Here is a 24,509-nt window from a genome sequence, read left to right on the forward strand (position 1 = left end):
CAGACTTTAAATAATGTTGGCCTTTATGAGAAACTTCTGTAAGAATGTGCACCCAAATATTCAATTTTCAGGTATATTTTGTTATATGTAATTCAGTAGATTATGATTTCAATGTTTCATTAATATTTGTGCATCCTACCACAATTGTTTATATTGTAAGATGCAAGCTACTGAGTGGGAGAGAGATTCAGAATGGGCGTTAATATGTCATTAATGTTGGAAGTAATTGTGAACTGATTTTTAATGGTTGTTAGAAAGTGCAAGGTCCAAAACAACAGTCTTTCAGGTATTGATCACTCTTCTTTCTTCTACATCTGTGTGGAAATAGCACCTCATATACACATCATTAGGATAGTATCAGTCTGGTGCACGATTGCCTCCTGAAACAAAGTAGTCAGTAGCTATACCATCTCATTACCATTTCACTAGTGAAATTTTGGTTTGTTGTCGTCACTGAAATCACTTGAGTACTATTATGACTGGGCATGTTGGTCTAGCGGGTAAAGCAGTGGACTCTGGCATTAGATGCCCTCAGTTAAGTCCTGGATAGAGGTCAAGAAACTTATCACAAGCATGTGATTAACACCTCACTTTTTCTTTGTTGCCTCCCATGACTGTTCAACTTTAATTAATTTATGTATGCAGATATTTAATGACTGTCAGTACGTGTCAATTAATAAAATGACATCAGGATAGGGTTCAAGGTTTTATCTACACTGGAAAAGAAAGATAACAAGCTAAGTTTGAATACATTGTATTTATAAATTAAGTTGTTTACATGACAGTATACTGACACAGCACAAAACTAGATATACAACCTTAATTGAGTTAGGAAGTAATAAACAAAAACAGTTCTTCACTCGAATAACATACAGTAGAGTAATACTGACAGTTGGTGGCTTCTGCCACAATGTATTATTCAGTGTCCAACACAAAACTGTGTCACAAAAGTAAACAAGAGCATAAATAGTGACAGTGAAGAGAGATCACAAACATTATAAAAACATGTGACAGACTGTGAAGGCCCTCTTTAGTTATTGCAGTTCAGCTAACTATAAAATGTAAATAAATTAACACATATGCTACAGCAATACATACAAAACTGTCATCCTCTGCATTCTCTCCAATCACTACTTAGGAAAACGTATAAATAAAAAAAAATGAGTCTTATTACTATCACACACACACGTATTCATTCGCACTGAAAAATTAACGCTGCTCAGTCAACTGCAGTCTCCAATGTCACTTAAAAAAGTCTCACGTTGAAGGAATCTCCACTGTGTTCGTACACTAACACTTTAAATAGTTTTTCATCTGTTTAAACTCTTATGTAACCATTCAACACTTCCAACAAGAGTTAAAAAACAGTTTAAAGATCACAAATGAAATTTGCCTAGGGTATACAACCCGAAGTTGAGTCTTTGTAGCCTTCGGATTGCACTCCAAGTCACTACACTAATCTTCTACGATTGTAGACCATACGTGTGTATCCGAACGTCCTCTATGGCCTTACACCACTCCAGGGCGTAGCCTTCTGGATCTTCCAGGTAGTAGGTCCTGTTCGGCTGTAAGAGAAAAAAAAATTACATAGCAAATCATGTTTGTCTGGGAAGTAAGATTGCCACTTACATTAAAATCAACCTTGGTCTAATTCATTGCATAAATGCAGACTTGATTTGCCAGTAATTCATCTTGCAAAATCTTAGAACTGTGACAAGGATCGTTTGGCTTGCCATGATACTGTTATTACTTACCGTATGTACAAAAAATATCTTGAAATTCTTTGGTTCAACCCTCAGCTCAGGACTCCAGGGTATTTCACCCCTGAGGACCATGTTGACTGGGTCCACATAGTACAAGTGAGGTCCGAGAGTCAGCAGCAACATCCGCCTCCTTGCGAACAGCCCCTGTTAACAGCAGGCACAAATGGAATCAGAGCAGTCAGCACCCGGCAAACATTTTATGCAAAACAGGTCATATTTAAACTCATTCACTCAAACTGTCATCTCACATAAAATGATCTGCAATCGCAACTCAACAGAAGCACTTGGCAGTTGAATCTGGTGTAAACAATTCATTTTTGTTTCTGAAAATGGATATGCACCATGTAACTGTTGTAAATTCATGTGTGTCAATGGATTCTAAGTTTGGCAAGATATCGTCAAAAACACTCAATTTCCTTCAAACAAGGTATCACTTCTTTTCTATCAAATGAAGTTTCAAACATTTCTAAGGAATTAAATGTGTGTGCAAGTAGTAATCAGACAGTTCCCACTATTATGAAGGTAGCACAATACCAACTATGCAAGTCTACACCAAACAAGTGTGATCAGCAGTTTACTACCTTCATAGCTTCCAAGTGCATTGAGTATTATTTGCATTCCTACACTATTAGTGCACACAGACATCAGCTGAGTGAAAAAACAACAGCAGAGTGAAAATCCTCGAGGTTCCAAACATACATCTTAGCAGTAGCTTAATGTTTGTACAAGGTCCATTCAATAAATAACCAGAAAAGTTGTATAAAAAAATAGAAAAATTTTGACAAAGTCTGTCGTCTTTGTTTTGTTTGGTGGTGTCCTAGAAATGATCAGACAGGGCTGGTGCACCTAGCTCAAATGAGGTGTTGGGAATCAGTGAAGCAAGATGGCAGCACCCTTGTCGATTTGCATCAACATGGAGCAATGCAGTGTCAATAGATTTGCGTTATATGAAGGCTTGAAACCTATCTAAATTCGCTGCGAGATGGCAGAGTAATATGACAACAAAGGTTAATAGTGTTCAGTTAGTCCAAAAGGGGTGTAACACATGCTGAAGTTTCTCCATGCCCAGGATGCTCTGTGTCATCATGGAGAAGAACATTGCAAAAGATGACAAGTTGATATGGGGAAAACCAATGTGCAATATTACTTAAGTGAAGAATATTACTTTCGGATCAGCCCGTTATTATTCGCAACTTTCTGACATTCAATGAAATGTGAGATGTAAGCAAGGAGGGTTCCAACACATTTGAAATTAGAAATGAAAGGTAGGTGTGTGTGTGTGTGTGTGTGTGTGTGTGTGTGTGTGTGTGTGTGTGTGTGTGTGTGTGTGTGTCCTGAAGATGATCTGCTTGCCCCACCCCCATACCCCCCAGACATGGCACCTTCAGTTTTCACACTTTTAACCCACTGACTCCCAGTGACTCAAGGTTCACTGATGATGCCATCCAGTCAGCAGTGCATATAACTGGTTATGCGCACACGGCTAATAATTCTTCATACGTGGAACTGTGAAGCTTATACAGCACTGGTGTATGTGTTGCATTCCATTCACATAATAGATTACTTTAAAAAAATTTTGGTTTTTTATTGAATGACCCTTGTATCCAATAACTGGTGTCTCCGAACAGGATGCTTTCATAGTTCACAATTCTAATACTTATCACCAAATATGGCACTTCAGCATCGAAAGCTGTATTCCAATTTGGCATCTGCTCAGTTCAGTTCAGCCTTTGAGGTAGAAAGCCATCTTGCATTGTAGCTGTTCATTGCTGACAAGCAACGGGACTATTTTTTTTGCACATGTGTGAATGCTTCCCTGTGTAAAATTCCACATTTCAATGTCACATTTCTTTGAATTGCTCCATGTTACGTAACATAAGCGTAATCAAGTCTGCTCTGTGGCTGCACACACTCTGGTACGCATTCAAGAATAGGAGTAAGATTCAGCACCTACGAGAGTCCAACTAGTCAAAAAAACCCTTAACATACTGATCTTTTTACCATGTCCCAAGAAGTCTTATTAATGAAAAATATTCTATAATGAACGATATTACATTTGGGCAGCTAAAGATGGCTTTTATAGCTCAAAATAATGAGTTACAAAATTTTGAAAATTGTCGGTAATAAAATCCTGAGTATATTCATCCACCAGACTGATTAAAATATCCTGAGACTTGAAATCAATTTTAGTTTCTGTGTAATTGTGCTGTTTAACCATGTACTACACAAAAGTTTCCTGTGAACATGAATCTCAGAGACAAGGTCTGGAGCACAGTCAGTGCATTTACCTCGTATCACTGGCAAGCACTCTTCACTTGACTAACTGCCATCATTTTCACTTTCAGTCTGTCATGAAGTAACATTACACCCTCCTCCACTTTCTAAGTCACTAAATTCAATGTCAAACTTAGAATCACTACAGTCATTTTTTTTTAAGTACTGTCAAACCAATGATGCAGGAGAGATGCCGAAAGCACACCTTTTGTTATCAAGTAACCAAAGCTGCACACAGTAGAGACGATATCTAGTGGCAGCCACCTCGACCGAAACACGACAGCCGGGATACGAATGTGGTACTGGATGCTCTCTAGTAAACACACACGTAACTATCACGACTGAAAACGAGTGCAAGTGGGGTTTTATTTTTCGGAGGTCTGTTCTCAAGTTACCTGGGTATACTCTGGATCTTAAGTTTCTGACAAAATAATAAAAACAACTTGGGTTTTATGTTAAAGGCTTGACGAATTAAACAGAGGCTCTCTAGTAAAAAATGGAGATACATCTAAATTATGACGTGGTACTAAGGGAAGTAGGAAGAAGAACATGGGCAAGAAGATAGGAGGAAAACAGGTAGTGACAGAAGGGTGGAGGTTCAGATAAAAGTTTAAAAAGTTATGGCTGAAGCAATGCTCACCTTCCTCTTATCGACGAGCCCCTGCTTGAGGATGAGGTTCCCCTGCACCAGATTGTGCCACTTGCTCTCCTTCGCCTGCAGATCCGTGCGGCGGCGCACCTCTGCCGGGGACAGGTCCGTAACTGCGCGCTTCCGCTGCTGCTGCTGCTGGCGCACCGCAGGCACGTCTTGCGGCCGGCCCTCCTGCTCGGTCTGCGACTCTCTCCCGTCTTCCGCAGGGCTCTCCGCCACGGGCTCCACCGCGCCACTCAGGTCGAGGCCGAGAAGCCGCGTCAGCTGCCGATCGTCCAGCCCGGGCTCCAAGTGATCAGGCACCTGCACAGAGAAAACACGATCTCAGCAAACAATTACTATAAATGGATATCTCAGACAAAGCAATTGTCGGGTGCTTTTCAGTTGAAAAACATTTGTAATTAAAATACTCTTCCTCGTATCAGAATGTCTCTTCTAAGAATTACGTTCACATGCGTTCTGTGTAGACGTACAGCTGTTAGTGGTTTTAAGTACTATTTTGGAATGCATATTTTCTTGATAATTTATGTCTCCGTACTCTTTTCCTCTGCTGCAGTGTCCACGACTTTTCATGCAATATTCATACAACCTGTGTAATGTAGTGTCTTAGATCTGTAGTGTTTTGGTCCCACACTTTTTAAAAAATGCAACTGCATGCTACTGTATCCTGAGAACACCTTTAGATTACCATGGTCCTGCCTATTATATAGAAACCTATCTTCCCTAGTGTAAGAAACAATAAAACTGTATCCACTTTTACACATTATTAGCAATTTAAGCCCAAACAATATTGGCACTGATTTGCGCCCCTCATACAATAGCCACCATTTACATAGTGATTTGCACCCTTTAAACTTGTGTTCACTACATAGTCCTATGACAACAGTATTGTACATAAATGCCACACACTGCGTTAGTGTATTTGATACGAGAGTTACGAGCACTATCACACTTCCTGCCTTGTTGTGCCGAAAGATTCTGTGCAGTTGTTTTTATCTTTGGTTTTCAACTTCAATTACTTCCACACTTTTTGACACTAATCAATGGTTACTAGGAAAGCTAGTAAGCCTGAAAGTATTAGTTACTAACCAAAATAAACAGAACAATTTGTCTGCAACTCACTCTTATGTAAGTAAGTATCAGATGACAAGTTTTCTATGCTGGCCTATTAACAATTGCCCTATACTTTATAATACTTATTGACCAAAACCTTCAATATACATTGTCTTTTCAATTCAGTTCTCCATTTAAAGGATAGAATTCTGATATGTGCTGTATCTCACTTCTGTGCTTTCAAATCTTCCAAATAGAGTGGAATCTGCATTTCACCTTGTCTAATAGTAACTATAAAGGTTTTCCATAACTTTCCAAATACACACACACAGCAAAACACTCACTCTGTAGTGGCTCCGCATTTCCTCGTGCTCTGACGTTCCCGGGAGGTAGGGGTAGATTTGCGGAGGTGTCTGCAGATACAGCGATTCAAAAGAAATTCCCTTGAAGAACGCATGTGCTCTCAACGAAGGGTACCCGTGCCCATCCTCAGGCCTGTCACGAGCCCCTAACCGTTGCACAGGATCGAGAACCAGAAGCTTCTCCACCAGGTCTCTGGCTGGAGCACTGAAACCGTCTGGGAACACATACTCCAGCTTCACGATCTTCTGGAATATAAGGTGCTCGCTCCTGAAATAGAAGTAAAACTCGTCAGTATGAGTTCACTGGTTAAGTAATAGAAGCATATGCTGTAGTCCCTGATAATATTCCTCGTAAGGAAACTAATAGTATGGGAGAATGCTACACACCAACATTAGTCTAGCTGTAACACTCGGAAACAGTCATTACATATAAATATTCCTAAGAGTGACTGTATCAAGTTATACAGAGCATATATAAAAGATCCTACTTTTACCTCATTGGAGTCCGTGACAATGCTATATTAAGATGACACCAGAATATGTGATACCAATCTTGAAAACGTGTACGAGTACTGTGGTAGCAATGAATAGCTATACAACAGGACTTCAGATACATATATTACAGAAAAATAAAGGTGAAAATGAGAGTGAATTTGTATGCTTCCAGGCACGGTTATAAAACTGGCAAAATTATACACAGACTAAAAACTTAGCTAGCGTACCTACAGGAGAAAATTATACAGTACAACGGTACATATGATCTAGTGTACAAGCTGAGGATATGTCTGGATGAAAGTAAAGGATTTTGCTCTGCTTAAAAATTCTAAAACAGTGTGAGAAACCATTAAATTTTTTTACACGAACTGAAAAAACAATATTTAATGCAGTGAACCTATTTTTATTATTTTCTTGCACTTACTGTTATTTACCTAATGAGATGTGAAAATATGAACTGCATGTTAAGATCACTAAACAAATAAAAAAAAAATTATACAAGGGTATGTGTCCACTGAGAGAACTTACATTGATCGGAAAGGCGGGAGTCCAGCCACCATCTGGTATATGATGCAACCGAGGGCCCAGAGATCCGAACTGTAGGAGGCCGACTTGTCAGTCAACAGCTCAGGTGAGACATACTGCGCTGTGCCCACAAAGCTGTTGCGGCGACGGAAGTTAGGGTTATCCTTGTTTTGATCTGTGAAACAAAAAATAAACAGAGATGAAAATACAAATAGAACAAGATTATCAGGGACAGTAAATGATTTTGTAATAAAAGGACTTAAATGATTTTGTAATAAGTGATCTAATATGTATGAAAGGTGTTTGCAATTAGTTTAATGTATATAATGATGAGAAAATTCTGAATACAAAAAAGGGGGGGGGGGGGAGAATGATGCCCTAACAGAGTGAGAGCGAAGACTGCTCGCAAGTTACGTATGGAAGGAGAACAGTCATCAAAGAAAACTCCAATAAACTTTGTGTGAACAGGCAGATGAGTAATCCCTGAATGCAAGACAATTTCAGAAACTTTCACACTCAACAGCCATGAGTTCAAACTACTACCATAAACAAACTAGCCTTTCCTCAAAATTTAGGAAATTGTTTGCTCTGGGAATGGCTAAATCGGCGAAAGGATTACATAAGCTCCTGTGTTCACAACTTAACATGCATAGGGAGTTATATGACTTAACACAGCTATCATCTCCTGAACAGTTCTAAATACTGAAATGTGTTTGGTAGATGATCATGAAGCGCATACTTATTTGTAGCGCACTGAAATTGATTGGCTTATCACTGCAATGTTGTTGTAAGCATAGTTTCTTATGGGAACTTTTTTTTTTTATTCACAGGATTTGAAAGCTCTTCAACAAACAAGGTTGAAGCAAAAATTTTTCACAAAATAATGTGAGGAATGTACCGAGACTGGGGCAAGGTGACCTGGATTTGTTATTCCGGGATGAAAAGTCTCAGGTGGCACTTTTGTGCCAGGCTGCACTACTATGTACATCAAGAAGATTGATGTGTACACTGCATTAGAAGATTCTGGCCCCCCTGCTTCTTAGTTTCAGCACATGCCAGATACCTTTACGAAATATGAACATTAACTAGAACTAAATAATGGAGCTGGGCTTTCCGACAGGTTTTGTATGTTAAAGTATATCCCAGTTGCTCCACCAAGAACTGAGAATACTGACTTTAAAATAAAATTATGTGCCCATTTGTATAGAACATTTACTGAAAAACCTTATTTTTCATAACTAACTCTTCATGAAATAAAATGAGTGTTGCATCATTTGCGACTTGTCCTTTTGACTGCAAGTAAGAAATTCCTAAAACTTACCTTCCACTTCCTTCCGATTGACAATCTTGGCAGACCCAAAATCTGCAATGAGGATATGCATTTTTTCATCCAGAAGAATGTTTTCTGGCTTTAGATCTCTGTGGATAATGCCCAAACTGTGCAGGTGTTCCAAAGCGTGCAAAATCTCAGCAGCGTAGAATCTCGTGCACGCAATATCGAATGAACCAACTTTGTTTATATGCGGTAGCAATTCACCATTCTTCGCATATGTTAGCACAAAATCTAAATAACGTAGTCAAGGAAATACAGCACTGTGTGTGAACGATCAAAGTAGAAAACAAGTTTTGAGAAACTTCAAGTTATACACAGTGAGGGAACCGACACTGTTTCTTACATGACAAGAGTGAATTTAAAGCAAACACTGGTTAAAATTCTGAACCGAGTTTATCATTACAACACCGACTTAAAGCAACCCATTTCTGTAAGTTAATTTTCTATGACGATAGAAAGGATACAGAGCCGTTCCACATCCTGGAAGGTGCAGTACAGTTTGGTGAAAAATGGAGCAGACGTCTTCTTGTTGCAGCTCAGGATGTGAAGCACCTCCTTCTCTCGCTGAACATACTCTGTCTTCTTCTCACGGATTATGTGACGCTTCTCGCAAACTTTTACTGTAACAGATAAAAATAACTATCACCTTTTATCCATTTATTGACTACCACAACATGACATAAGGAACAAGAAATGAGCTTCTAGGATTGTGAGACATGGCCTTTTTTCGGACGGTGGGGGTGGGGGGGGGGGGGGGGGGATGTGGCACAAGAGTAATACAGAACATTGAACTATTTCAAGTAGTAAAATGTTTTGTGAAAACAGAATATGACTAATAGAGCAGTTTCTCAGAATGTTTGACAATAGTGTATTAATAGACTACTGACTAACATACAAATCTAAGATACAGAATTTCTACTGAAATCCCCTTGTCTGCTAATTTTTTTTATTAACTGATCATCATACATTACACATTTCTGGTTAACCTGTCACCTAATCTTTGGTGAAAGAAGAGCATTGAGTGGAAATAAAATACACAATACTACGAACCATATTACATCAATACAAAGAGTACCTTAATAACTGAAGCATTTATGTTTAACAACATCCTAAGGCTAGCCCCAACAAGTTAACAAATGGCAATTTGTTTATGAAATCTTTACTGACCAATCCAAAAAGAGGTTAATTCTTCTATGTAACAGCCACAGATTTCTTAAAACCCTATTTCTGAAATCATTAGACAATTTCTATCAGCTGCTCAAAACTCTGCAGTACAGAAGGTACTAAGTGCAGTAATTTCAGTTTCACTTACTGGCATACTCGTTGCCGGTGTGGATATCCTTGGCGAGGTAGACGGTGGAGAAGCTACCCTCGCCAATAGCCTTGCCGAAGATGAAATCGTTGGGCGTGCGCTTGACGGCAGGGGCGGCGTTGCCCTGCCCCTGTGGCGGCGAGGCCGCAGCCGGAGGCTCCTGTAGGGGCACCCTGCCACCACCGCCACCGCCACCCCCGACTGCCACCGGTACTGCCACCGACACGCTCACTGGGGGCATGGCTCCTGGGTTTGCAGTAGCCACTCTCTGTAAAGAAGAAAAGCCAACTCTGAACTTACCGTCACATGCGTAAAACATAAATCTTTATCTTAATATTCAACCAATCAGGTTCCTACAGACACAGTAAACTGCATCAGAAGCGTGCGATTCCTTTGTGCCTCTGCACCTGACCTGATGTCCAAATGAGAGGTGCAGTAGAGTAACATTACTTGAAATTGTCACAAAAATTTATTCTCACTATTCAGTACCATTAAAAATGGTGTACATTAAGTTGTACAACTTGAGATTGTCGTCAGCTAACGACACCATCTTAGTATATCTCTCTACACTTGCCTGTTCTCAGGATCCTCAAGTGAGATACTACGGAACAGCACTATCATCGCACGTGTGGGGTCTTTTTTCCTAAGATTCCCCACTGGAGTTCTCCAAGCATGCCACTCTTGCATATGGGCTGTACTGGCCTGTGAAGATTCTCGCAGCACGTGCTTAAGTCTCTTTAATGTCTGCTATTTCCTTTAGACACTTATTTCTCAAAATCCTTGCAAACATTAATTTCATCCATTCGCTTTCTAGTATTATCCCTAAATAAGGTGTTCTCTCTTAAAAGGCACCGTCTTGCATTTACCCCGAATTTAAGAGGCCTGCTGCTTATTATACAGAGTGAAAATTGCCTTCAAGTCTTCCTGCAGTTTCTTACTAACCTGTATATAACAGCATTGTCTGAGCAGGGACGCTGACCTTATACAACGAATTGTTCTCGTGTATTCTGAAGACTGGCGGTTGTAACACGCTCCCAAGGGGCAGTTTCTGTCTAACACTGACACTCCAATAACGTGCCAGGTTCTGCTACTGCCCATCGCACATCTACAGACATATCCCATACGATAGTAACTGTGCTACTAGATATGCGATACACCCACCTACTTACTGCATCGCAGAGCACTCCTTACTGACACTGGTCCCTCGAAGGTTAAGCCGCGACACGGCGCATGCCTTGCACTAAGTGCACCTGCTTCCAGGAGAGAGGCAGGGAAGGGAGGATAGTCGGGTGCGGCAGAAGTACAGTACTCGTCTATAGTGCCGCAACGCGCGGCCACGGTGCGGAAGGTCAGGGGTCACGGCGAGCAGCGGTCGATAGCCGCGCCTTGAAGGCTCCGCAGCGCCAGATGAGCGCACAAATGCCAAGGTCTCTGCCACACTGGCACAACTGGCGGCCCGTTAGTCCAGCTGCCCACACCTAACGTAACAGTACGCGACAGGCTCGGCTGTCGGCTCACTGGCCGGGTCTGTAACTAAGAGGCGGCGCGTTCCCGGCAAGGCGGCCACATTACCGCAACTGGTGGTAGTCGCGAGCGCAACAGCTGGTACTCCGAGAAAACTACACTACACTGAGAAATCCACCGAATGCTGGCGTAAGTAAACTACCCCAGGACCACGTCAGATAGGCTGAAGTGCAAGCTTTAGGGCTACCTAAGGAGGACTGGTCGAAAGCCACTTCCGATAGCGAACATACAGCCGATAACGTCGATGAGAAGTAGTTTAGATCAGTACTTCAGAATCAAATTTTAGTGGAGGCAATGGAGCAGAGTCTATATACGTCACGTGACTCAAGAAATGAGAGGCTGAAAGTAGCGGATGAGTTCTGTCATCTGGGCAGCAAAATAACTGACTCCGGCAGAACAGAAGGTATCAAAATGTACTTAGGACTACATACCAAGTAAAGCTTCATGGAAAGTATTTATCTGGAGTGTAGCATAATACCGAAACGTCGACAAACGCTATAGACAACAGAACAGAAGCATTTGAAATGTGATACAGAAAAATGTTTACGATTACACGAGTAGACAGGATGATCAACCGAGTGATACAGAATCGTGTCGGATTAAAATGTAGCAATGGGGCGTAATTTTTTGTACGGAAGACCACATCAAGTTTTACATTTTACGTATCCACGCCGGTCAAGGCTGACGCAAAGGAAACTCTGCTGGTATGAACATAGCAGTACACGCTTTTAATGCGACTTGGGGGAAAAAATCGCGTTTGTTAATTGCTGTAGACGTGCGCGCTTCCTCCAGAAAGCCATGGGCACCTTCCCCTAAATATGTGCAAAAAATATCGATTCTTTGTGAAATTTAATATAATCGCTGCGCATCGGTAAGCTGTCGACTTCAATGCAGACGAAAAGCCTCAGGATAAGCTAACCACTGCGGCCTGGCACGGAGAGCCCCATCACGGCGTCGCTTACAAATGAGAAGCCCCGGCTGTCACGGAACGCCAGGAATGTAACGGGGAAGGAACAGCTCAGCTGGACATTCAACCCGCTGACCTCGGCTTCAGCCGCCGCGCACGTGAACATCCCGCGCGTGAGCGGTAAACAAGTCCGCGCGCCATCGGGAAGTTTCCAAAGTGCACGCGGAAGTCTTATCTGTTACCTGATAAGCGAGAGCCGATCCTGACGGAGCTGTGCGCGCTGCTGCTAGAGAGAGAGAGAGAGAGAGAGAGAGAGAGAGAGAGAGAGAGAGAGAGAGAGAGAGAGAGAGAGAGAGAGAGAGACCTATCTATCCCAGCAAACGGTATGAAGTTTTGTTAAGAATTTTAATTACAGAGGACACTATCAAAAGCCCTTTGCTACGTCATGTGTGCGACCTGCGGAAACCACCTCTCAAACGCTGGCACATTAAGCTTCGACAAATATTTCAGCTAGTAATGGAGACTGGTCTCAGTTCCGCGGCACCTGATATTACGTAACTCCTGGAACGCTACATTAACTAGGACTTTCATCGCTGCTGCCCGTACACCACAGTACGTTGTAAAATTCCAGCAACGGCTTCCAGCTTTCACCGGCAGCGAGGGTGGACACGAGCACAACCATAGCGAAGCTAGCGCCAGCCGTTACCTTTTCGACTAGCAGATCCCCGCGGCTACAGCGCAGAGACATGAAGACGCAAGAGAGCGACTCACGGCACTCCACGCCAGCCTCGAACGCACTGACTGCCGAGTCAGCCTCGACGGGAGGCAAAAGGCCAGCCGCGTCACGTGACATTGACGTCACACCCCCTCCCAACGGATCGGGGCCCGCGCTCGCTGCTCCTCCGCAGATTGCGAATTTTGACGTTTATCGTTGTCGTCTTTCGGTTTATGCACTGAACTCTCCGTTACACGCCTTGGAAGCGTACTTTACGTCTGCACCTAACAAATAATGGAAGCCAGCCTGCTACTGTACGTATTTGCAGTACGTAGCAATACTACTGTTAAGCACGTACTGTACGATCTAACCGTCTGAACGTTTAAATGTACAATATCCCGATGCCGCAGACGTTTTGCAGAGTCGTATTTGGGAGGAGGGCCAAACTGTGCAACTGCCTAGGGCAGCATATTTGTTTATGTGTGTGTGTGGGGGGGGGGGGGGGCGGTAATAGTTTATAAAAACCATGGACACCAAACAAGTTTTTAAAATTTAAATCTCCCGCTAACCGGCGAATATTTCTTGATAATATTAGCAAAAGTAGGAAATAGTTCTATACAGTGATGTTAATTTTATAATTTACGAGAGAGCGTTTCCACACGTTTCATTTTCAATTGATGATTATGTAAACGTGCGTAAAATAACGTTAACGTACGTCCACACCAGCGTGGTTTCATTACCTTTGTTAATAAACTCTTAACCAAAGATACCAATTCATATTTTCTCCCTGTTCACAAACAAAACAAATTATGAAACTCTCCTGGCGTGTTTTATGAAGGTAATATTTTTAACCTCTAACACCTAAATGATCAATTAACTTACAGCTTTCTGTTAACTTTTTTACGACGCGCAAGCACATCTGACATCACAGTAGCAGGAGCACTCTGTATGACTTTCACGTGGACGACAAAAGCAGTTCGCTTTAGTTCCTCATACCACATGACAACTGACTTCTAATTCGATTCCTAGCCTGTCAATGGATGCTCCTTTGCGATATTTTGACAATGGATGCTCCTTTGCGATATTTTGAAAAGCATTTAAGAAAATGACTGCCAGAAAGCGACTAAGTGGGGCTCAATATCAGTCTCGAGCGAGCACGGATTTACGTTCAACGCATAGTTAAATATTAGACAAAGAATATGCCCAATTGTTAGGCAAACTTTAACAAATATATGTATTTCAAATTCGGGGGGGGGGGGGGGAGATCTTTTCTTTTTAACCGAGGAGGAAATAATCCTACATGCGGGTCTGATGTTATGGAAGCTTTTCTGCATGTATCATCAATCTTATCTACGAAGTTTGGTGGAATCCTGTTGCAAAGTGGCACGTGGCAGATCCGTGGCGTTTCCTTTACGAAAGACGAAATGCCTGGATTTAAATGAATTTAATTAATGAAACAATATTTTGACCAAATTCTGTCCATATTATACAAACCCATTTTGAGTACATTTAAGCCCTGCTGCGTGACCATGTCAGCAATCCGTTGTGGCCAAGTTTTACTCCACACTGAATACATTTGTGTACAAATAACAAAAAACACAAAATTTACTGCAAAATAAAAATCTCCGACGAGTATTTTGATGCGTGTTATGACCATACAAATTAAATCATCTTTTGAGTTAACCGCTGTTATTTCAACATTCAGTTACGATATTTTGAAATTGAGATATTTACTCGAGTGCAGCGTCAGCGGAGGAAGAAAAATACATGTTTATTCACTAATACTTGAGTTTTATAATGTTTGTAAAATATCTCAGATACAACCAAAATTATGCTGATCGCTTTTCTTTGCATAAAATTAACCATATACATTTCATCTACATTTAGTACAGATAAAATGTAATCCGGGAAACGCTTGCTACAAAAATAAAACTTATAACTTACATTTGAAATTATATCACAGCTCGTCTCTGTTTCGTTTCCTTTTCGTGTTGAAAAGAGGCACATCAGATTAAAATTTCGAGCAGAACGCGAGAAGCACTTACTCAACAATGAGAACGGTGTTTATTTACGGTTTGCAAACCAAAGAGTAAAATCAACACGCGCGGGCCTGCTATCTGTGAAATGTGACGAATCATCGCTGTTTGCCCACGAGCGATACGCCAGACTGCCTCGCTGAATATAAATACGGTTTAGCTGTCTGTCAAAAATAAGCCACGGAAATGTACTGGCAGAAGGGGACGTACATTCGTCTAGTAACTGCCCTTGATAGCAGGCTGCTGGCGAGACAGAGGTACGAACAAGCAAACGTTCCTCTCGCTAGTCTCTTAATGGCTCATCACTTTACCGTAAGGCACTAAGAAGCCAAAAGGAAGCTGAAAGTCACGAGGCGCTGTCCAAGAGCCGCTGTGGGCTAGCTCTGAAGAAAAACAATTCAGAGAAGTCTGGAAGACAGTACGACTCGGGTCTGAAAGTTACTCTTTGCGTATGAGTTGTCTCTCACTGCACAACCTTCCTCGTTTTGCGGGAAGTGAAGCAAGGTTGACGTGGTCAGCCACATGACAGGAAAATTCAGAAACGGTCCTTTGAGACGTATTACCGAAACAATGTTAAGCACGGGAATATGGTCATCATAAGATGCTGTGGGGAAATTATGGGTAATCGCGAATGTATTGGATGATGCCGCATACAAAATGGATAGAGAGACCAAGAAAGCAGCTGCAGTTTATCCGGAGGCACAGTACACATGGCACTTGCATCGTTCACAGAGATAACACAGCCGTAGACGACTGCAGCAAACAAAAGAGTGGAGATAGGGGCACACCTGTCGGAGTAGTGGGAGAACTAATTGCGTTGTGAAGAATATGATCGTGTTGACAGGAAAAAGATAGGATAAATGTGGAACAGGGGCTAAGACACTATGTCCAAATGATTCATAATCTTTGCAAGCACTTACCGTCCGCGTCCGAGAATGACATAAACCAAGGTATCATACAGGTATGCCGTATGTCTCCAGCGCCATTTAGTATCTGTATAGGAAATAACATGGCAAGGCGATAATGCACTTTTGGGAATCTAACTATGAAGCTAACAGTTTGTCAACATCTGCATGCTGGTGATCAAGTAATTACTGAAGAAAGTGGAAACAAAACGCGGAGAGCTGTATATTAGTTACATGTCCTGAGTCGCAAAACTATAGCAATGTTTTTCTTATGTTAAGAACCAGCGAGGTCAAAAATTTTTATCCATGTTAAAACTCCGGAGCAAGTGTAATTTCTAATATTTCGCCCATATAAAAAACAAAGCATGTGTCTCAGTATGTGGGACTGAACCCTCAAATGGAAGGTGAGGAAACAGGCGTAACTGAAATCTTAAGGTTATGGCAGCTTCTACCTTATCGAGATCAGAAAGTTTGGCTTAAAGAAAGGAGCATCTCAGGCGATTAGAAACATTTTAAGTTCGTCAAACGTGTAAAGGGGTCCAGCGATAAAAGACAAAAAATCAGGATTATCTACAAACAGGCAGTATCAGGTGTGAAATTTGTAATCGAGAAGACTGCAGATCAAAAAGAAATGAAAGGAGCATGTTCCGCGTACCATAACCTTACATTATATACCTTTGGAGAAGGAAGATTTCATTGTGTACCTTTAGAGTCAGCAGAGCGAGGACAAGATCTAGCACCCAATACAGGCTGTTTGGACACACACACACACACACACACACACACACACACACACACACAGACAGACAGACAGACAGACAGACAGAAAGACAGAAAGAGAGAGAGAGAGAGAGAGAGACGGAGGGGGCGGGGAGGGGGGCTCGACACTGCCACGCTTTCCGTTTTGAGATTTTTCCATCGGAAGACCGATGGCTCTCCAGCAACCATTTTTCAAAAATACAAACAACGATCTCTCTTGGATATTAATATTAGGGACAACATTCGTTTCCGTCTCTCTCTCTCTCTCCCCCCCCCCCCCTGTCGTGTGTGTGTGTGTGTGTGTGTGTGTGTGTGTGTGTGTGTGTGTGTGTGGCAGCTGCAATGCTGGGTATAAAGACGTGTCGCAAACAAGCATTACCGTGAGAATTCTCTTTTTCGCCTCGTAGCCACGTAATAGCCTGGAATTACATATGTTGTTCGCCGTCAGTCAGGCGTGAAGGGCGTACTGGCTGCAGCGCACCTCCGAGACCATCAGCGCCGCCCAGATCGTTTTCTTTTCGTAGCAAGGCGCTTTCTGTCTAAAAGCTGCCCAGATATATTTAGCTCTCTGATGCATAATTCGACATCGATCTACCGCTGCTGCTTCTTTCTCGCGTCTTCCGCATCGACTGCAAGATCAGCCCGCTTCGCTGATTTCCGCCACAACTTGCTGCCCGGCGCATATTCTGCTTTATGGATCTTTACTTTTTGATTATCCCACGGTTCTTTCTCGCTTCTCGGGACGGCAAGGGAGCCACGGAGTGGCGGTCGCTTTCTGGTGACGTGTCAGCAGAACTGAGGCGTGCGGATTAATGCCACCGCCATGTGTGCCTATGCTTTAGTCATCACTAACTGCCATCGTGCTTTATTTTGAGTCATCCGTCTTCTAAATAGTCTGGTCTGATGCGGCCCGCCACGAATTCCTCTTCTGTGAGAACTCTCAAGAGTTCTTCAGTTATTTGTTGGATATATCTCAGTATCTGTCTCACCCTGGAGTTTCATACTCTAAAGCAACGTAAAGTACAATGGAAGTTATTCACTGCGCCTTAACGTACGTCCTATTATACTGTCCCTTCTTGCCATGTTTTCCACTGAGTTCTCTCCTTGCCGATTCTGCAAAGAGCCTCATCTCTTATAAATTCTCTTAACTTTCACATCTCAAAAGTTTCGCTTTCCGTTTCCTGTTTATACCCAGAGCACGATTCTCTTCCATACAGTGCTCTGCCCCGAACGTACGTTTCTCAGAAATTTCTTCTTCAAATTAAGGCCGATGCTCGATACAAATAGACTACTTCCGGCCAAAAATCCGATCTCTGGCAGTGTTAGTGTGCTTTTCATGTCGACCTCACTTCTCCCGCCATCCTATACAGCAGAATTATATCATTCCGTCTACTTAAAGGTTTTGTTCCCCCACATGGTCCAGCCTAGTGCTAGACAAGGACTCAGCGCAACACGTTCATGTTTTTTGTTGTCGCCAGCAATATTCAGAGTCATGTAAAGCCACTGGTCATCTACAACACGGTTCGGTATTTTGTCACACTGCACAATTTCAGGCACTCATCTTAACGCAATTCTCGAGTATCTGGGGCAGTCTCAGTATAAGAAGTTGTTATACGAGGCCCGAGGTTTCAAATCGGAAACTGAACGTTATCCGGCAACGGCACACGGCACATTTTATCGGTGCTGCAGTTATTTCTCCAATTCTAGTGTTATAGCAACAGAGCCGGTATTTCAACTACACCTGATGAAACTTACTACTGACGCAACTACGAGATTATTCACATTTTAATGACCTCACAAAGCACTCTCCCCGGGAGAAAATAGTTCATACGCACAAATAGAAATCAGTTTCAGAGAAGAAAAAGTTGCTAAAACGTCTATGCGTTTGCGCACATTGGCTACGAGGCAAATAATGTACACTTTAAGAGTATATTATCTATGATATGTGCATTTATTTAGCTAATACAAGTAAGAAATATCTTCATCGCTCATAAAAACGAAAATAATGGTAGAACAGGCATTCCCCTCGCACCAATGAAGCGAGAAATCGCGCTACAGTGATACTATGGGCCTGTTCCGCAATCTCGACAGTGGGGGCAGTCTAGTCTGGTGACTGGATTGTTGCGCCCGTAACCAGGTCAACCATCGACGGCCGCCGGTGGCCTATTTGCGGCGCACGAGGGCTGTTTCCCCACTGCGGGGCGACCCGACCGCAGCCGTTGCGCCACGACTCGCAGTCGCTCGCTGTTTCGCGAACTTTCCCCGCAGCGTTTCATCACGCATGGGGCCGCTGCGAGGTGAGAGCAGCCGCGAAACCCCCTGAGAGCTGCCTGCTGGTGGTGGTTGTTTTGGCGTACAGAATACACGGCGCGGACGCCGGACGATGCTTTCGCCGTTTTACGTAAGTCAGCGAGCACCGACATTTCGGCGCAGTTTGCAGCGGCGGGGATCGATGGCTGCGGCGCTGACGTCACGGCAGCGGCCGCGTACTACGTCACGGCTGTTACGTAAGCAGGCCCGGCTGCGGCTGGCGCAAGGCCCCCCTTTAACGACTAGGTTAACGCGCGGCGCGCCGGGGCCACACACACACACACACGAAATAAGGCCATCAACCCAAAGAATCACAACTACACCACCACCACAACCACGGTCCTGTCCTAGACGACGTCGACACAGCGCGTACTGGATTACGAAAACAGGTCTGAAAGATCAGGTACCACGATGCACCTGCGAAGTGCGATTGTTACGGTTCTTTGAGTGTAAAAGACACGCTTATTTACCAGCAGAAACTAATGTTTTTTTACACCTTGAGTTTTTCAGGGCACTCCCTTTTCAAACAAAGATTCATTTGGTTTCTAGCAGACTCCAGTGAGAAAACTCGTATAAAATACTACGCTACAAATTTCATCAAATTCAGTCACCCTTGACTCTGCGTTGAGTGGAAAAGGATTTGCGAAGTTCGCAACGTAAAATACACTTAACGAAGATGCAGTGTAATTGTCTACATCTGCAACACTTTTCCTTAGTTGCCACTTCAGTGCTGTTTATAATATTTATACTTTTCCTTTGTAACTGGATATTCATTTACGTTTTAACCGAACGCGGCTCAATTGTTTTAGGGGTCTCCACTGGTTTACACAGTATACAAGAGAAACAGCTGTTTAGGTACGAATATTTACAGGTACCAACTAAACTGATTCACAGCGTTGTTACATAGTGCTTAAAACATATTTGCAGATCGGAAGGAGACATCACAAAGGCGGCCACCGCTGAACGCAACGGCAACCGTTCGCGCAGTGTTTGACTTGCATCGACCACTAACCCAAGCAGCCAGCAGTACTGTGGTAACCTAGCGAATCAGAATACATGTAATTACCGACGATGTCCCCGTTAAAACCTGGTAAACGCAGGCGTAAGAGGCGAACGGCCGGCGGAAGCAGGCGGTTCTTCCGTACCCCCACTGACTGGCAGCTGCCAACCGCCCGCGAGAAGCTGCGCACTTCGTGTTTGGGTCGCCAGCAGCTGTTCATTAGCGACGTGGACGGGCTGATGGCGGGCTGGCACGCGTCACGTGTTAACCGAGGTGCAAGTGCGCCTCAGCCACCAGGCGGCCAACCGTGTCAAGCTGTCTCACATACACGCTGTTCGCGTCCTGTTACTTCTACGGCACCACTTACAGAAGGCGGTTTTAGCGCGCCTCGTCCATCGTCGGCCAAGGAGCAGTAGTGCGCGATACTTTCCTCGAATTCTCGTCTCCCACATATTCGCGCAGTTGCCACCACACTGTCCCAATTAGCGACAATTCCCAATCACCGTTCTCGTGTTAGTTCCGATATGCCTTCGCTCTCCAACAGCCACGTCATAATAAACCCCATAGGCCGTTTCGATATCGAGTGTTTTACCCCTTAGCACAGAGGCCTCTCCTTAAACATATGGGGGCCTACAATTAACGTGGGGTCCGATATATAGTGTAACTACTTTTTTGTATTCCTCTGGTGCTTTCTGTGTCTGCCATAGCGGTGACGTGAATCTGACGGCACTATCATGTATGGGGATCCAGCTTTATGGAAGAAAGTAGTAGTTTCGTGTTGGCATGTACCTCCTAAAATTACCGTCTCATTGCCTCCCTTGGCTGGGCACCCCTCTAAGTTACAAGGACGCTGCTACAAGACATTATTGCTATACACGCATTCTTTCCCACGCTCCACTTTATAGTCTCCCGAGTTGAAATTCACAAAGGGTACTGTCTTATTCCGAGCACAAAGCTACCACGCTCAGGTGGTAATTACGCTTCCCTTTGTAGGTGTTCTGACAATATGACCAAACAGCGAATCCTGCCGTCGGAACTGCCGCAAAAGCGAAGTACAACAGATCTATAAAGGAATTATTTTCGACACGGCGAACTTGGAGGCACCAGCCCGGTAGGGTGAGAAGCTGGCGGCGCCTCACGACAGGGAAGCGGAACTGAGGAGAAACGGCCGCGGCAACTTCCCGGTGCGTCGCAGCTGACGTCCGCATTTAGCTCAAGGGTACCACCGTAAACACTGCCCGCCCGCCATCCGTTCCGGGACCAGAATGATGCGCCTCTGCCCGAGGTCACGAGCACTCGCCGCCTATGACCAAGCATCGTGACGAAAGTGATAAAACAGCAAATCGCGAAACAATGAACGTGAACATCCGGTAAATAGTATTAATTTAGTAATTACAGTACGAAAACTTCAACTCAAATACTCACTGCTACTATGTGACCAATTCACTAAATCAACTGTCCGGCCGGTGTGACCGAGCGGTTGTCGGTGCTTCAGTCTGGAACAGCGCGACCAATACGGTCGCAGGTTCGAATCCTGCCTCGAGCATGGATGTGTGTGATGTCCTTAGGTTAGTCAGGTTTAAGTAGTTCTAAGTTCTAGGGGACTGATGACCTCAGATGTTGAGTCTCATAGTGCTCAGAGCCATTTCAACCACTGAATCAACCGAGGCAGGTTATTCTGAGTGAATTTTTCATACAAACGTGTACACAGTTGTATGCTCACAGAGGAGGGAATCAATAAACGATCAGTAATCAAATCGGAGAACGTGTTGAAGAAATAAGCTTCAGTGCCGATTTGAGTGTACCCGAAGCTAGTTAGTCGAAGGAACGACTGTTAATGTGTCCAAACATAAAATATCAGTGAATGAAAATTTTTGTATCTCCAGAACTGTTGCGACGAAATACCTAGTCCCTGTGAGTTACCTGCTGTCTGCGGATTGTAAATTCTTCAAAAGGACTCGCAAGACCGAGTAGCAGTTATCAACAGAAATCCATTCAGTCTGACAAACTTAAAATCCCTTCAGTAAAAACTGAAAACCATTGCAGTCGTCGCGAAATGTGCCGTGTACGGACTGGATGTACGAACGTTCTGCGCGTCAGTGGTGTCAGAATGGCAGAAATCGCTGTGGGACTGCAGTTAACAACCTTATGCGAAGAGAAAACTGACAACCGGCACCTTAACTGCCTGACAACTTGCCGCACATTACTCAGTGCGCTTTTCCAGCAAGATACCAAGATAGGCGCTCGTTAACTTTCAAAATTCGTTTTCAAGAACCGGAGCTCTTATCGTGATCTGTGGTGAGACACGTGTTTCCAAAGCCAACAAGGGACAAAAAACTGTGGGAAAAAACACGTAAGAATGTAAAAACTGCCGCACACTATTCTATTCTCTTTTATCGCTTGAGCCTTGTCCCGCAGTTACGCAGGGTCAGCCATCGTTAATCGGATGTGGCGTGGTGAAGTTTAAGGGGTGGCCGGAATTAGTGATTAGTGTACCCCAACTGTCTGCGTCGAGTGTAATCCATGGAATGGTGCGAATGTGTTCAGACGTCTGCGAGCCGTGTAACTGAGTCGGAACGTGGGGACCGGCCCGGTATTCACCTAGCGGTGATGTGGGGAAAACCGCCTAAAAACCACATCCAGGCTGGCCAGCACATCCGTCCTCGTCGTTAAACCGCCCGAGCGGATTCGATGCGGGGGCCCGGCGCGCCTACCCTGGCGGCAAAAAGCGCCGCGCACAAAACGGAAATGTTATTACTGCCGTCTTTTTTTGGACGCCCAAAGAAGGTTGTTTGAAGGTGTTCGTGAATGTCGAAGGAGAATCAGTTCTTAAAGCTGCCAGAGACGTTCGAGACAGGCGCCACTAGTTGCGGTGTCGGGTTTCTGCACAACGGTCGGCCCCGTTCTGCCCGGCAGAATACATACGAGAGCTTTGCGCCAGTTCAAATACGACGCTTTCGAACATCCGCCAAGCAAGAGAGATTTCCACCCCTCCGCGCCAACGACGCTTTGAACATGGCGAAGCAGTAGAACATACTGTCAAAGACTGTAGAATTTTATGCAGTGGAAATTCGGCAACTCAAATGAAAACGATATGCAGGTAAGGAAAGGAACGACGCTGTTTTCAATATTTACCTAATAAACCGGTTTTGCCGCTAGTCTTCAGTGGGGAGAGGCTGGTGCCCGGGCGGTAGGCTGAGAACACTGGGGAGGGGCGGGAGGGGGAAGAGGAGGGGTAGCTGCAGGCAGGAAGCGGCCGTGTCGCAACAACGCCGGGCGCCGCCTTCCCAGAAGCCATACAGCGCAGATGAACAGCTCGCGTTTCTCTCGCGTCTACCGCCCTACGCTGGCTATCGCGAGATTTGCCCTAGCTTTGGCAAACCCGAGTCACTTACCACAGTCCGATGACCGGGTACAGAGCTCTTTTCATGGTTCAAATGGCTCTGAGCACTATGGGACTTAACATCTAAGGTCATCAGTCCCCTACAACTTAGAACTACTTAAACCTAACTAACCTAAGGACATCACAAACATCCACGCCAGAGGCAGGATTCGAACCTGCGACCGTAGCGGTCGCGCGATTCCAGACTGAAGCGCCTAGAACCGCTCGGCCACTCCGGCCGGCTCTTTTCGTGGGGTGGATCGGTCTTAAACAGGGTCGACATAGGCCTTTTTAATCACGCTAAGGCGACGCCTGCGTCTGTAACTACACGTTTACTCCGCAAGCACCGAATGAGCTCTAATCCCTCTCGTGCTTTCTTCTGGAGAGTTTTGTACGTAGGAGGAAGAGGGATACTCTGGTCGAGTCCTCTAGGAAAATACGCTCTGGGAATTTCAACCGCGAACTTTGCCGCGATTCGCATCTCTGCTGTAGCGTCCGCTAGGGCAGGGTCGAGGGCAACTCTGTGACGCTTTCGCGCTTATTAAACGAACCTTCGGCGGAGAGCGCCTCGCCAGTTCGCATATTCTTTCCGTAAATTAATGGAACCTGCTAAGGGTGCTACACTGACAAGTGGCACTGAATCGGCGGGACAAGTGTGAGAACCATCTTTCGCGGGTCAACATTTTTTTTGGAGTTTTTGCAATGACTGCAGAATAGTTTCCATTTCGTACAGTGTAATCCAAGATTGCCGGATCTTGCAGACTAGTTGTGCAGAACATCTTACTCATATTTGCCGCCCGGAGTCGTCGTGCGGTTCTAGGCGCTTCAGTCTGGAACCGAGCGACCGCTACGGAGCAGGTTCGAATCCTGCCTCGGGCGTGGATGTGTGTGATGTCGTTAGGTTAGTTAGGTTTAATTAGTTCTCAATTCTAGGCGACTGATAACCTCAGAAGTGAAATCGCATAGTGCTCAGAGCCATTTGAACAATTTTTTTACTCATGTTTACGTAGAGGACCGACTGCCAGTCAGTCCCCGCGGTCTGCGGAATGCGAATCGGAGCAAAGATCGTAGCCAGAGTATCACTTCCACCCGCGTCCCCACCCGCGTCCCCACCCTCGCCTCCTGAGGAGCGCAGCTAAGAAACTTTGAAGAAAATACTAGGGACAGCACGCGCACGCGTTTGCGGATCTGGACTTTCGACT

General features: G+C 44.2%; 1 protein-coding gene across 5 annotated transcripts in view; it reads right to left on the reverse strand.

Annotated features, from left to right (window-relative positions):
* Window positions 1-738: 738 nt before the first annotated feature.
* Window positions 739-24,509, reverse strand: part of LOC126354876 (3-phosphoinositide-dependent protein kinase 1-like) — a 391,140-nt gene continuing 367,369 nt past the window's right edge. For 2 of the 5 annotated variants that reach the window (XM_050004889.1, XM_050004886.1), the window contains exons 2-9: window positions 9,770-10,037; window positions 8,922-9,077; window positions 8,446-8,688; window positions 7,128-7,299; window positions 6,087-6,372; window positions 4,678-4,992; window positions 1,755-1,907; window positions 739-1,565 (exon numbers count right to left, since the gene is read on the reverse strand). In XM_050004889.1, the coding sequence (XP_049860846.1) occupies window positions 1,464-1,565; window positions 1,755-1,907; window positions 4,678-4,992; window positions 6,087-6,372; window positions 7,128-7,299; window positions 8,446-8,688; window positions 8,922-9,077; window positions 9,770-10,037 (1,695 nt within the window). In that variant the 3' untranslated portion in view covers window positions 739-1,463. Of the gene's footprint in view, window positions 1,566-1,754; window positions 1,908-4,677; window positions 4,993-6,086; window positions 6,373-7,127; window positions 7,300-8,445; window positions 8,689-8,921; window positions 9,078-9,769; window positions 10,038-10,930; window positions 11,073-12,906; window positions 13,005-14,859; window positions 15,846-24,509 lie in introns of those variants that run through there. The other 3 variants (XM_050004887.1, XM_050004888.1, XM_050004890.1) reach the window with 3 other exon arrangements.

Source organism: Schistocerca gregaria, chromosome 3 (genome assembly GCF_023897955.1).
Source record: "Schistocerca gregaria isolate iqSchGreg1 chromosome 3, iqSchGreg1.2, whole genome shotgun sequence".
Taxonomy (NCBI): domain Eukaryota; kingdom Metazoa; phylum Arthropoda; class Insecta; order Orthoptera; family Acrididae; genus Schistocerca; species Schistocerca gregaria.